The sequence below is a fragment of the Takifugu flavidus genome, chromosome 7 (genome assembly GCF_003711565.1).
Source record: "Takifugu flavidus isolate HTHZ2018 chromosome 7, ASM371156v2, whole genome shotgun sequence".
Taxonomy (NCBI): domain Eukaryota; kingdom Metazoa; phylum Chordata; class Actinopteri; order Tetraodontiformes; family Tetraodontidae; genus Takifugu; species Takifugu flavidus.
Genome location: NC_079526.1, coordinates 15590109 through 15604556, shown reverse-complemented (window position 1 = coordinate 15604556; position 14448 = coordinate 15590109). Strand labels below are relative to the sequence as shown.

The following is a 14448-nucleotide window of genomic DNA, read 5'->3' as shown; positions in this document are numbered from 1 at the left end:
AACGCAGCAATAATTGATACGTGCGGAGCTGTTGATCATCATCACCACAGCAGCAGCAGCGGAGTCCCCGTTCCTCAGAAAGGTGGCGGTTCCGTTACCACGGACAGCAGATCTGCTGCTTCGCTGTCTGGAATTCTGTCTCAGGGTGATCCAACCTTGTTATTAATCCACAGTTAAACTAAATGGAGACGCTTCAGTGTCAGTATTTTAGCTAAACTAATTAGTTACAAACATGAATATCTGTCTTGTCACGTCACAAGGAAATAATCCCACATCCATTTAAACATTACTTGACTATTTCATTTTATTTTTTTGTACCGCGAAGCTCTAAATAGGCCCGGTAGTTCCCCTAAAAATAGAACGTATTGATCCACCCGTTTTCCTGAATCCATGCAAAGTTTAATGGGCCCTTCCTCAGCTCAGCGCACATCTTCCCAGCACATTTCCAGGGGTGCGTTCATTAGCTTCAGCTCATCCTCAGCATGGTTTCTTCATCTGCACAACAGTTTTGTTGGTTACATACTGTATGTTTACGTTCTGTTGATAGACCCACAGCTGTTCCTTCTGCTCACGCATGGACAGAATCTGGACGAATATCACGGAACTGCTGTTTGAACTGTTTGTTTTAACCCCACTCATTATCAGTTCTGGAACACTTCATTTTTACCACCTTCTGTTAGCTCATGCTTGGACGCTAACACATTCCTCTGAAAACTAAACAGACTTCTTCCCATAAATTGGGAGCCAGCCACACACACACACACACACACACACACACACACACACAAACACACACACACAAACACACACAGAGGAGTGTTTATTTGGTCAAATTAGCAGTTTGTCCGGGTGTAAACAGTGTGTGTGCTGACCACAAATGGAGCTTCTGTTTCTCACCTATTATATAATATGTGTGAACTGTAGCCGTCAGCTCTGGTCCACCAGGTGTGTTTGAGTTTCCACTCTGGTTGAAAACCAAACTGTGTGTTCATGCTGCCTCTTTGTGTTGTATCAGGTTTAAAAAGGGTCAAAAGTGCAGTGACCTTTTGCATTATTGTTCTATTGATCATGTGCAAACTAATTGTGAAGGATTAGTTTATTCTGGTGTGTGTGTGTGTGTGTGTGGTGTGTGTGTGTGTGCGCGTGTGTGTGTGTGTGTGTGCGTGTGTGTGTGTGTAAAGCTGTCCCTGTCTTGTCAGGCTGGTTGATCTTCTCATGGTGCAACAATGGAATTTTTCTGAGATGCTAAATGAAGGGTTACATAAATGCATGTTTGATAGAAATAGACAAGTACAGAGAGAGAGCAAATGAATAGAGAAAATTAGAAGGAATGACCAAATGTCTTTGGAATCTTCCAAAACTCAGTGATACCAATGTATTGTGTATCTGTTTATATTGCAGGCAAGCGTAAATTAACTGTTTGACTTGACTCCATGCATCTTATGCTAAATGAGAATGCATTGATGTATTAAAAGAGACTGGACTGAACTGCCCCAAAGCCAGAAAGATCAGAAGGAATGGAGCTCTTTGATTTAACTGCTGCATATTTCATTCCGTCCCACGTCTATGACGCGAGAACATCAAAAGATTAGCAACAGTCGTGCTTTGTGTTTCAAACAGCAATCAATTTCCACCACATAGTTGATGCTTTTAGGTCAAGAAGTGGATAAAACATGTCAATATTCGATTCAAACAGAACACACCAAAAAATCTCCACTTATTCCTTAAGGGATCAAAGTGGTTTTAATCCAGAAAGTTTAAAGCTGCTCTCTGGGTCCATCTAGTGGAAGAATGTAGGTACAACACAAAACCCCTGACGTGTACATGGGCCTCTTAGAAATCTATATAGCTCAATGTAGCTTTAATTAGGACCATCACGCTAATCCGACAGGAGCCAAACTGATGTCAGATGGTGACCAGATATTTGGCGAGTCGGCTGATCGCCGCCGGCGTCTCTCAGCTCCACCACACAACCAACGTGCAGGTTTGCTCGTTTTATGCTGGACAGCAAATCAATCAATCATTCAATCGATGACCTAGCATACAAAGAGAGACGTCCCACTGTAAAAATCAATCTGATCATCAGTTTGTTTCGGACCGATCCCAGATGCACAGCAGGCTGAACGGCTGTGATCTTTATTATTCCATAACGAGAACAGCCTGACCGGAGTAGGACCCCCGTGCTGGGAATCCTGGAATTATTTATCAAATCAGACAAATTTAATTAGCATCCTGCCCTGCCTGTGGCCATATGGAAATAAGTGTCTCTTTGGAATCAAATGGTTTTTCCAAATGAATTCCCTTTAGTGTCGTTACACTCTGGATCAATTAAATGGAGCCTGCTCGTTATTCTAAAGTCTAAACTACCAGCACCACTGCAGGACAGAACTTTAAATCTGTCACTATGTGACAGACGGATGACAAATGTTTCTGAGGCTTCACGACTCCAGAGAACCACAGTGGGAACGATTATCTACATCTGGGAAAACCGGGAATGGCACTGAACCTCCCATGACCTGGCCAGTGGCCAGAATATCACCAGGAAGACTTCTACGACTCCAGGAAGAACCCAGAATAACATCTATAATAACTACAGGCCTCGCCTGGTCTTCATCACACTACTTTATAAAAAGACGCTGGACCCAAGGAATCATGGGAAGCTGCAGAGATCAAACCATAAAGAACAAAGACTCTGGAGTGCACATGGGTTCACTTCCATCTACATAATGTTGGAACCATTTATGACGTCACACATCACAACTGCAGTTCGAGGTCACAGTCGTGGCTGAGGATCCGCCAACGACGGTCTGAAGGCCAGTCTGGGACTGAAGGAAGGACGGAAGTGGAAGCAGCAGGTGTGAGGATCACCGTTGCTGGAATTCCTGCCAGACGTGACGGGAGCGCCACAAATCCCACTGACGTTTGATGCTGACGCAGGAGGTAAAGCTCCAGATGCTGATGGGGGGGCAGGGCAGCAGTGCAGCAGCACGCCTGTGGACGTTGGGATCTGAAACAAGTCGCACATCTGTTGTCGAGAAAAGTGCATCCAGGAATCCTTTTGTGTTTTTAGTAACACAATTCCTCCCGTTTGGTTGCTGAAACGGCAACTTTAGAAATAGAAAACAGAATCCCGGCAGGCCAAGTTTTGTCCCTGGCTGTTTTCCCAGCACATTCCTGCCGATACGTGTGTGTATTTTAAGGTGGACTTTTAGCCAAGCTGGTGATTTGGGGCCGCTGTGGTCGGCGTGTGTGCGTTTGTCGCTGTGTAGCGCAACAGGGAACGTTTGACACGCGTTTCCTCCAGATCCTGCAGAGAATTCGCTCTGTAATTAGTGGTTGGGAATCCTGCTGCGGAATACTTGGACCAGGTCGTGATGGGGTGCCACCGGCAACGTGCTTCTGTGTCTTCGCTGATGTTTGTGAGCACCTAAGTTTGATTGTGTCCTGGACAAACGGTCTTTGCTTCCTTTCGGTGGGAATTCCTTCGAACACACCCACACCTCCAGTACGCTCTCCCAGCACAGACGGAACCTGCAGGTGTTCCTTCTCATTCTTACTTGTTTAGTGTTGTTAACCAGGAAATCATTCACCTTCTCTTCATTAAAAGACTCAAATCAGCACCCCAACAAAACAGGAAGGGCATCGTCAGGTGTAGATTGGATTTAGGGAGATTTAAACCCAACCTATGTTGTTGTTTCTCCTCCTTTTAACAGCACAAAATCTAAGTAATTCTATGGTAAAAAGAAAAGCCCTGACATTTAATTAGAAGTAATTGGAATAATTTGCTGTGTGCCATAGGAGTGGACTTTAATCTGTGATCAGGTTCAAATCTCCGTCCATCATCTGTGATTTCAGCCACTCCCACTTTCCCCTATAGATCACGTGGCCCCGCCCCTCACCCATATAAGGCATCTAGGGCGGAGCTACTGTGTGACAGACATGTGAGAGAGGTTCTCCAGAGCTGTGAGAGCAGAGGAGAGTTCACTCTGCAGGAGACTGCAGAGGAGAGAAGAGAGGAGGACGCTGAGGAAGATGAGGGGATCGGAGGATGATCTGACCATCTGTTGTTCCTGTCCACACTCGTATTCTAGAATGGAACTTTTTCTCAGGGCTGATTCAAGCTACTGAAGCTGAAATCGGCTCGCTGCAGGCACCAACCAACTAAAAAAAAGTTAGCCAGAATGTCGGAGCGATGCACTCTGAAGACTCTGACGGCCACCCTTTGCTGCTTCTATCAGAAGAGCTCCGTCATGACTGCAAAGGTGTGTTTGCTTGATCCCGAAGCCTCCTTTTGTTCTGTTTTAGTGTCACCACTGGAAGCAACACCGGAGAGAGAGCATCTGCTCACGCTTCCATCGCCGTGCTCTTTCCCTGGCTGTGCATGTGAGCTGAACACTGGGCTTTTATTACTCCGAGCAGACGCTCTCACAAATGAGCGACTGTCTGTGCGTCTGACAGCCTGGATGAGCGAGTGAGCCAGCCGGAGATATAGAGCGGGCTTCATCCGCACACAGAGCAGCCAGTGTGTGGTGGATTTGGTTATAGGCAGCGAGGTACCGGGACAGGGGTGACGCTCCTCATGAGTGTGATTAATGACCAACTTGTGGTGGTTTGTCTTCTCTATGACGTCAGGGAAATGAACGCCATTAAGCTGATTGGATGGAGCGAGCGGCGGCGGCGGCGGCTGCAGCAGGCGGTGGTGATGAGGCGTGTCGCTGTGCCGGGGAGACGGACACTCAGGAGCCGCTCGCTTCCTGCTGCATAATTGCACGTTGGAGTTGTGTTGTTTGCACACACTTTGACCTCAGCTAATCTGCCGCCGTCTAATCTGCCGCCGTCTAATCTGCCGCCGTCCCAACACTTGTTCTTAAATCGCTAACGTAGCCTGATGTTGCTGCGGTGCTTTGATGAACGTTGCGGGCTTTGATCAGACTCTCGTGAGTTGGTCGTGAAGGTGCGGGCGACTCACGGCCTTTTGCGGTATCACAGTGATGAACGTGCACGCCAGGTTTCTCTGTGTACGTTGTGAGACTGTTTTACCTTTGATGGGTCTTGAACTGGTGACCTGCAGGTTGTTGGTTCGCCGCCCCCCGCTGCCCCCCCCCAGCGCTACTGTGTGTCTCTCCAAAGGGCCCGGGGTCCGTTTTCTTTTCCTCTCTCTCCGTTCTTTCCTCCATCTGTCGTTTTGGGATGTTGCCATTGAATCAAGGAGAAGCGGCTCGGTGTTTCTTGTCTTCTGAGTTACACGAGACCTTGTTAACCTCTTTTAAAGGGAGCAGCGCAATAATGAAGGAGGCAGGGTGGCATCGGCCTCTGATGTGGTTCTAAGCTACAGCTGTAGCCCCATCAGAGTCGTCCCGGAGGGATGAAAAAGCTTTATGTCTGTTTTGTTTCAATATAACAGTTCGGATGAAAAGGACTTTACTGTTGTAGCTTCAGTTAAACGCTTAATCCAAAGAGCTCTTGTAAGCAGGCTTTTAAATGATTTCTCTTTATTTTCTGGTACCAAATCTCAAATATGTCCATTAAATCTTAAAATGCAGCTTTCCTCATCAAAGCCTCGTGCAGATTCTCTTTCTAGGCTTTAAAAGACCCCAGCAGATTCTGATCCAGCCCAGATCTTGGCAACAGTGTGAACGAGTCGGGAGCTAACGAGATTCACCCCCTTTTCACGAGAGCATTAGTGAGGCCAAGCGTGATGTCAGGTGACCAGACCTCACAAGGATTAGAAGCACTTCACAGACTCGTGCTTCGCTTTGACCAGACAGTGTGAAAACTAGTGAACAAGGCAGCCAATAATAGAACTGGCAGCTTCCTTAAAGATAATTAACCAACACTCATTAATAGGTTGATGGTAACATGAAGGAGTCAGGATGTTGCAAAGTCATTCCAACTGCTGTAAACGTGTGAAATCCCAGAATAATCCCAGTGAGTCTGACCACACTGGTGCCCCGTTTTAGGGAAAGGTCCAATAATGATGGAAGTTCGCTGGATACGTGACAAATATTCATCCTCAGACGGCTGAAAACACCCACAGATGTGTTTGATAGCATGGAATTAGCATGATTAGCATGATCTAGAGCCCATGGTTGGACTTCTGCTGGAGGTCAGAGGTCAACCTTGTTGTCACCAGGTCATATTAAACACATCCAGTATAAAGAGCGGAGCCGCAGTCGGGGATGGAGGGAGAAATTGCTGCGTTTGTTTGTTTCCAGAGGGCTCCTGGGAGGGTGAGGGGATGTAAATAAACATGACCAGGAAACAACAGTCGTTTGGAGATGACACCATGATGAACCTTCTCCAAAACCAGCCCGATTCAGCCCATCCAAACACAGGAAGAACCAGCTATTTAGGAGCCGGTAAACAGGAAAGGAGGGACCTTGTGATTATGGAGCCACGATGTTCGGATAGAGGAGGTGAAACAGTCGTTAACTTCCTCCAACATCCACCAGATTATGCAGGCGAAGAACATCATGGTAGAAAAGTCTGCGCAGAACAATCCCGCAGCACCTCAGAGTGACGCAAATGGAGACACTTAAGAGCATCTCATTCACAATCGTCAGTGGATTCCACGTTCAAAATCTGATCGTTGGAACAAGATTTTCCTCCCTGACACACTGGAACGAAAGTTTGGTGTCGCTGAAGCCTCTTTCCTCAAGAACTGTGTCCTTGTGTCATGGTGGTGATTCTGGATTAGGAACCGGTCGGTCTGGTCTCAGCAGACATTGGTCGTGGCTCCATCAGGAAACGGTGAAGCAGGCAGTCAGACGGGCTGAGCGGCTGCTGCGGTGCTGCTCCGTCCCCGCTGGCTGGGACGGCTGATGACATCATCATGCAGCGTTTTAGTCCTGGCTACCCTGTAAGAGAGAAGCCCACCACCCTCCGTGCACCGCTGCTTCCTGCCGCCCGTCCTCGTCTCCTCACTGACGAGCAGCCGTGGCTTTTATGACTGACTCAATTAAAGCCATCCCAGAATATCTGCACGCTTGTTATAGTGGGGCTCCACATACCAGCAGTGTGTCCTGTTCTCCAGCTCAGCGGTACCAGCCTGGAGCATATTTAAACATACTGACTGAGAATACACACAAAAAAAATACATTTTTGATCCGAAATGATCGTTTCATTATTTTCAGGAGTGAAGGAACTACACGTCCCACAATCCCCTGTGGTTTCCAACCAGTGTCCTTCTTTCAGACCTGTTTATTTGTGTTATTTAGTTGTTTTAGCTTTTTCTAACTGTCACATTTTCCTAGAAGCGAGTGAAAAACAGAATATTTTTACAGCCGTGACTGGATCCTCGGGTCTCCTGTCGCACGCGAAGGTCCATTCTAATGATTTTAAACACAGAAAATATGAAAGGAGAGTGCACACTTACAAAGAAGGGCTCACGTTACACGGGGACATTTATGGATCTATTTTCACTTTCAGTTTCATGGCTCAATAACTCTTTGTGTGTGTTTGTTGCTTTTATCTATTGTTGTGAGGACGGTTGGACTTTTGTGAGCTGGAATCTTTGTGGTAGGAATGAGACTGAAAGCAGTGAAGGTCAGTGATGAAGACACGGCAACGTCTCTTCTACTGACACTGACACAGCTGATGTGTGGAGGAACGCTCCCGAGAAAATGGTTTAGGAGCAGATAAATAAGCAGCTGCTGCTCCTCTTCTTTAAATGTAATGCTAACTGCTTTAGCTTCTTTAGCCTGCGTGTGTGTGTGTGTGTGGGCAGGTTTGAGCACTTGGGTGTGGCCAATGTGATGACATCACAGCAGGTGTCACCCTGTGTGAAAATCCAGGAGAGGAAAATCACAGAGGACGGCGAGAGGAGCGTGTGTGTGTGTGTGTGAGTTAGCATGTTGCTACAGAGGAGATGTGTGTGCCTGACAGCAGGTGTATAAACCACAGGACTTTACTATGAGCAGCGAGAGTGAACGATGCAGAGACCCAGCAGCTATCACGTAAGTGTGTGTGTGTGTGTGTGTGTGTGTGAGTGAGTGTGAGTGTCATTTTGTTACCAGACCTGTCTGTCTGTGCTCCATTTTACTGACCTTTTATTCAAACATTGTTTCTGCTGTTCCCACTGACTGGATCAGGTGACCTTCAGTCCAGGTCTTTTTCAGGATCAGGAGATTCTTTCTTCTCTGTTTAATAGTCGACTTCATTCTGTTTGAACAGTTGTTGGTCCGAAAGGAAACTTCATGTATTTGTTGCTGATTTGCCTGCTGAGCTCCCAGTTTGAGGCTTTTGTTTGCCGAAATGTTGTTTGCTCTTCTGGCTCTCGGAGGATTTTCCGAATGACGCCTTGCAGAAATGTCGTGTTTGGTGTGTGTAAAGTGTGTGTGAGGATAAACGATGGCGCGTCTGCTCAAATCCAAATGTGCCCTCAGGAACTTGAACCTGCCGCAGGCATCAAACCTGGAGATTAAAATAATTTCTGTTGAATTAAACGTGGAACTGGAGGTGCACCGAGGGGGCGGCGCCTTAGACTGGGACGAGGGTCATGTGACAAACTTTACATGAGTGGTTCATCATCAGTCTCATGGTGGAACCTGAAGCGTCTGAGCCCAGCGTGAAACACCTGAACCTGCCTGGTGGAGATGGCCTCACACACTTATTACTCTATTATTACGCTTGTTCCTGGACGTCACATGCTGCCGCACCGTTAGCGCCGGTCTTGATCGGCTGTTGCCGTGTTTGTGTGTCCTTTCACCAGTTCTCCAGGGATCAGTTCATCCTGGAGTGTCCTTCTGAGAAACTGCGCAAGGAGCTGGAGGAGGAACTGAAGATGGACTGTGAGGAGCTGCGGAGCCACGCGTGGTACCACGGAGCAATACCGAGACAGGTGGAACACACTCTCACACACACTCTCACACACACTCTGAGTCACCAGTCCCTCCCTGAAGAAGTGAGGATCAAAACTTGTTGAACCTGATCACCTAGACCTCACACAGACACGGAGATTACAGCTAAACTGTGCCTGTACGGCAGAGTTATAACTCTGTTATAACAGGACGTGTGTGGGTGTCCTGTTATAAGAGAGTTTGTTTTGTTACCAAGCCTTCTTTATCGTGCAATCACATTTAATTAGCTGCTTCCTCTGGCTAAACTAGCATTATAAACTATGCAAACACGTGCTTAATTAAAGTCTGTAACGCGTGTGTTTGTGTTTGCTACATAGAAAGAACCAAAATATACATTTGACCTGTAAAGTGAGGACATTTTGGCCGGTCCGCACAACATCAAAGGGGTCTAGGTTCGGGTTTATGTCTGGAAGAGTCCTCACAAAGATAGAAATACAATTACAAATAAATCCAAGTTTATTAACAAGCAGAATCAACACATGTTGAAACAACACAACCATTCATGTTTATTCAAATTGCTACAGCCATATCTTTATTAATATTAGTATAAACTAAATAGTCTCCATGTATGTAAATCAAATATTCTGTTTTTTAACTTCAAGTCTTGCGTAACTATGTCAAACCAGATGGATCCGAGTTCCTGTAGGCGACAGTAGCAGCCGACCGCCATCGGCTTTAATTAAATGTTTAAAATGGAAACAAACTCCCTGTGTGTGTGTGTGTGTGTGTGTGGTGTGTGTGTGTGTGTGTGGCCGGTATGTAATCTCATGTATTGTTAAAGGTTGCAGAAACCCTGGTGCAGCGTGACGGAGATTTCCTGATCCGGGATTCCCTGTCCAGCCCAGGGAGTTACGTCCTGACCTCCCAGTGGAGAAACACAGCCCAGCACTTTAAAATCAACAAGAAGGTAAACCGTCTTTGCACCGGGCCGCTCGCGGTTCGTCGACCTTGAAAAGAAACGCGAAACAACTGATTTTGTCCACAAGGTGGCAGCACAAACCAATAAATTGATTATTGAAGGCCCAAGCTCCTCCCCCAGGTGGTGACGCTGAATGAGGCCTACACCAGAGTGGAGTTCCGGCTGGACAGGGAAGGATTCGACAACGTCCCTGCGCTCATTCGGTACTACGTCGGCAACAGGAAACCCGTCTCCCCCGTGAGTGATCGCACGCGGCTCGTCTTCATCAATGAGGGCGGTTTCTGAAGGCGCCATCTCTCGCCTGTAGGTGGTCGGCGCCATTATCTTCCAGCCAATCAACAGAGTCCTGCCGCTGCGCTGCCTGGAGGAGAAATACGGCGTCTCCAACAACCACCGAGAGCGACTGATGGCGCAGGAGAGGCGGAGTCAGAAACGCCTCAGCCTCAACATCACCAACGGGCACACGCATGACGGTGCCCACGCCATACGGGACGGCAGCGCGTGCCAGGACAACGGCCACGCCGGCCAGCTCAGGTACGCCAGGCACTAGGACGTATCGGCTCTGTTATCTGATTAATAACGGATTAATAACGGATTAATAACGGGTGTGGACACAAGAAGACCGCTTTCTGTCCCTTTCACCTTAAATTAACACTTTCTAGCAACCCCTCCTCCCCCAGGACGAAGGATCGCTGCGGCAGCCAACCAGCCAGTCTGAATCAGGTCCACGATAGGCGACGCCCACTCAAGGCGCACCAATCAGAGAGCTACCTGCCTCTCGGTAAAAGAGCCCCCGCGATTACCCACAATTCACTGTTTCCAAGTGTACCAAAACAAATTTGACTCCTTTCATTTGTTCTGGTCCTCCCCAGGATCCAAACCTCAGCCCCCCCCGCTCGCAGACTCGGTCCCCCTGAGCCCCTCCCACAAGTCCCCGGTGTTCCGGACGGGCAGCGAGCCGGTGCTGAGCCCCTCGGTGCCCCGGAGGTCGGCAGAGCTCCTGTCAGGTCAGCCAATCAGAGGCTCCGACAGTCAGCTGTGTCCCAAACCGCCTCCCAAACCCAGCAAGGTGCTGCTGTCTCGTCTGTGCCCCCCCGCCGACCCCCCCAGCTTAAACGCACCCCAGCTGGACTCCTCATGTGCGGAGACGCCAGCGTTGCCACGGCGGACCGGAGGTAAAGGTTCGTTTGAAGCTGCGGTTGTTTGGTGACGGTCCTGGTCGGTCTGACGCCGTCTCCGTCTTCTCAGCTCCTCCTGGATCTCCAAGCAAACCCCTGAAGTTCCACCACCAGCTCCAGCCTGCAGAGCGCTCTCTGGGCTCCTCCCACTCCGGAGGTCCACCCGCCGACCCCCTCCGAGGTTCTGAAGCACCGGCGGGTTTGTACCAATCGAACGGCGCCTTCGACCTTCAGGCGCCGCTCTGCGGCCACGTGGAGAGACTGAGGAGGGAGGAAGTGGGCGAGGGGGAGGCGGCGGGGAGGAGAGGCCTGGACAGAAGCTCCTACCATCACGCCAGCGCCCCCTTGGAGTACACCAGCGAGGAAGAGGAGGAGGACAGGAAGAGGAAGACCCTCGGCTTCCTGCGGCCGATCGTAGAGACGGAGTCGACGTTCCGGCCGGCGGATTTCGGATCTCGACTCTTGCCGGCGGAGAACAAACCGCTGGAGATGTCGGTCCTGAAGAGGGCGAAGGAGCTGCTGCTCAGCCACGACCACCAGAGTATCGCCAGACACCTGCTGAAGGCCGACTGCCAGGTAAACGTGCACGCGCACGTGCACGCGAGGCGGCCAGGATCCACACAGGAATAACGTGTCCGACACAAACAGGATTCTAAACCTGGTGTTTCCGGCAGGTGGCCAGAATCATCGGAGTGACTCCAGAGCTAAAGTCCCAGATGGGCGTGGCCTCGGGCTTGGAGCTGGTGACGCTGCCACATGGACGCCAGCTCAGGCTGGACCTGATGGAGAGGTGCACGCACGCACACACACACACACCTGTCTACCCAGCCGCACACCTGTCTACCCACCCGCCCGCACACCTGTCTACCCAGCCACACACCTGTCTACCCACCCGCACACCTGTCTACCCACCCGCACACCTGTCTACCCAGCCACATGAGTGCGTTGGCGTTAGCACGTGTGCGCCTCACATCTTACTCACGTTGTGCCCGTCCCAGGCATCACACCATGGCGATCGGCGTTGCCGTGGATATTCTGGGATGTACGGGCAGCGTAGACGAGCGCGCCACCACCTTAAATCGCATCATCCTGGTGGCGCTGGAGCTGAAGGACGCGGTGGGCGACCTGTTTGCTTTCACCGCACTGATGAAGGCGCTGGACCTGCCTCAGGTGACACAGACAGACACACAGACGCGTCGGGGAAAAACAAGTCTGACGCTTTGTGTGTTGGTGTAGATCAGCCGTTTGGAGGAGACCTGGACGACCTTACGGAGAAACTACACTCAGACGGCCATCAGCTACGAGAAAACTCTCAAACCGTTCTTCAAGAACCTCTACGAGGGCACAGGTACTGAGCTCAGACAGCTCACTGATGGGGTCAATAAGGGGTCAATAAGGGGTCAATAACGAGTCAAAAACGGGTCAATACGAGTCAATAAGGGGTCAATAACGGGTCAATAAGGGGTCAATAACGAGTCAATAACGGGTCAATACGAGTCAATAACGGGTCAATAAGGGGTCAATAACGGGTCAATAAGGGGTCAATAAGGGGTCAATAACGAGTCAATAAGGGGTCAATAACGAGTCAATAAGGGGTCAATAACGGGTCAATAACGAGTCAATAACGAGTCAATAAGGGGTCAATAAGGGGTCAAAAACGGGTCAATAACGAGTCAATAACGAGTCAATAAGGGGTCAATAACGAGTCAATAACGGGTCAATAACGGGTCAATAACGAGTCAATAACGAGTCAATAACGAGTCAATAAGGGGTCAATAAGGGGTCAAAAACGGGTCAATAACGGGTCAATAACGAGTCAATAAGGAGTCAATAAGGGGTCAATAACGGGTCAATAACGAGTCAATAACGAGTCAATAAGGGGTCAAAAACGGGTCAATAACGGGTCAATAACGAGTCAATAACGAGTCAATAAGGGGTCAATAAGGGGTCAAAAACGGGTCAATAATGAGTCAATAAGGGGTCAATAATGAGTCAATAAGGGGTCAATAAGGGGTCAAAAACGGGTCAATAATGAGTCAATAAGGGGTCAATAAGGGGTCAAAAACGGGTCAATAATGAGTCAATAACGGGTCAATAACGAGTCAATAACGGGTCAATAATGAGTCAATAAGGGGTCAATAATAAGTCAATAACGGGTCAATAACAAGTCAATAACAAGTCGATAATGGGTCAATAAGGGGTCAATAACGAGTCAATAAGGGGTCAATAAGGAGTCAATAACGAGTCAACGGGTCAATAACGGGTCAATAACGGGTCACCAATCACACGTGAAGAACAAGTTTAGGCTAATTAGCTTAGCTCAGATCCTGCTAATGATTGTTACTATCAAAGCTCCTCCGGACCTCATGAGGTCGACACTTGTTTATTTCTGACTTTAGTCGATTTATCATGTTATGAAGTTGCTAAAAATAAGGTTGACCTTTCACCTCCTGCAGCTAAAAATAAGGTTGACCTTTCACCTCCTGCAGCTTCCTGTCCCCCCACCGTCTGTGTCCCCGTCCTGCTGCCTCTCCTCACGCTGATGGAGCGTTCGTCTGTGATGTCAGAGGGGGCGGAGCTCTGGGAGACCAACGACCAGGGCTGTGACATCATGCTGCGCCACCTTGAGGCCGCGCGCGGCGTAGCGCACAACACACGGAGCTACGCACAGAACGCCGAGAAAATGTTACAGGGTAACGGCGGCGACCGGCCTGTTTTTTGTCGACTCATTTATTGTTGTCTTAATTTTTTATTTATTTTTTCCCCAGAGTTCCGGTGCGACGACGAGCTGCTGGAGGTGTTTAAAACGGACTTCCAGCTGCGGCTGTTGTGGGGAAGCCGCGGCGCTTGTGTCAACCAATCGGATCGATACAACAAGTTCAACCTCATCCTCACTGCGTTGTCACGGAAACTGGAGCCGCCTCCAAAAACCCAGACGGTGATCTGAAGTTGCCCAAGCGAGGTCGGGTGGAAACGTCCCGAACGTGGAGGAATTCTCAGGAGAAAGTTTCCCCTTAAGAGTGTAAAATCATCATGAAACCATGGCAACATTCCAGCCAGCGGCGCTGAATCCCGACAGGAAGCGGCGCTGAATCCCGACAGGAAGCGGCGCTGATCGTCAGTCGAACCCAAAAATCATCTGGTTGTTGCTTGTGAAACGAGCACAGAAGTGAATCAAAAGTCGCATTTGTAGATACAAACAGCAAACTTAGATCATATTTTTATCTTAAATATGTGCAGTGGATATTTTTACTGTGGGAGAGCAGAAAAATATTCCCTCCTAATGTGTAAATCCAGGTTTTCTTCTGAATCTTTAGATGAATAAAAATATTTTTGTTCCTGTGTAAATGTGAACAGAATTAAAGTTAGAATACGGTTGTACATACTGAAATATCAGCACGTTGATGTCTGTATATATTTTATGTAGAATACTGTAAAAAAAAGCGTATTAATTTTATGAACCGCTGTAATAAACACGTTAAAGTTGCTGAAT

At 48.6% G+C, this 14448-nt stretch overlaps 1 protein-coding gene across 7 annotated transcripts in view; it reads left to right on the top strand.

Annotated features, from left to right (window-relative positions):
- Positions 1-14443, top strand: part of bcar3 (BCAR3 adaptor protein, NSP family member) — a 35730-nt gene extending 21287 nt beyond the window's left edge. For 5 of the 7 annotated variants that reach the window (XM_057037631.1, XM_057037633.1, XM_057037636.1 and 2 more), the window contains 12 exons: positions 8711-8839; positions 9640-9765; positions 9898-10014; positions 10085-10311; positions 10458-10558; positions 10650-10958; positions 11026-11531; positions 11630-11745; positions 11954-12125; positions 12192-12303; positions 13445-13648; positions 13724-14443. In XM_057037631.1, the coding sequence (XP_056893611.1) occupies positions 8711-8839; positions 9640-9765; positions 9898-10014; positions 10085-10311; positions 10458-10558; positions 10650-10958; positions 11026-11531; positions 11630-11745; positions 11954-12125; positions 12192-12303; positions 13445-13648; positions 13724-13902 (2298 nt within the window). In that variant the 3' untranslated portion in view covers positions 13903-14443. Of the gene's footprint in view, positions 1-3949; positions 4263-8710; positions 8840-9639; positions 9766-9897; positions 10015-10084; positions 10312-10457; positions 10559-10649; positions 10959-11025; positions 11532-11629; positions 11746-11953; positions 12126-12191; positions 12304-13444; positions 13649-13723 lie in introns of those variants that run through there. The other 2 variants (XM_057037637.1, XM_057037632.1) reach the window with 2 other exon arrangements.
- The last annotated feature ends 5 nt before the right edge of the window (positions 14444-14448 follow it).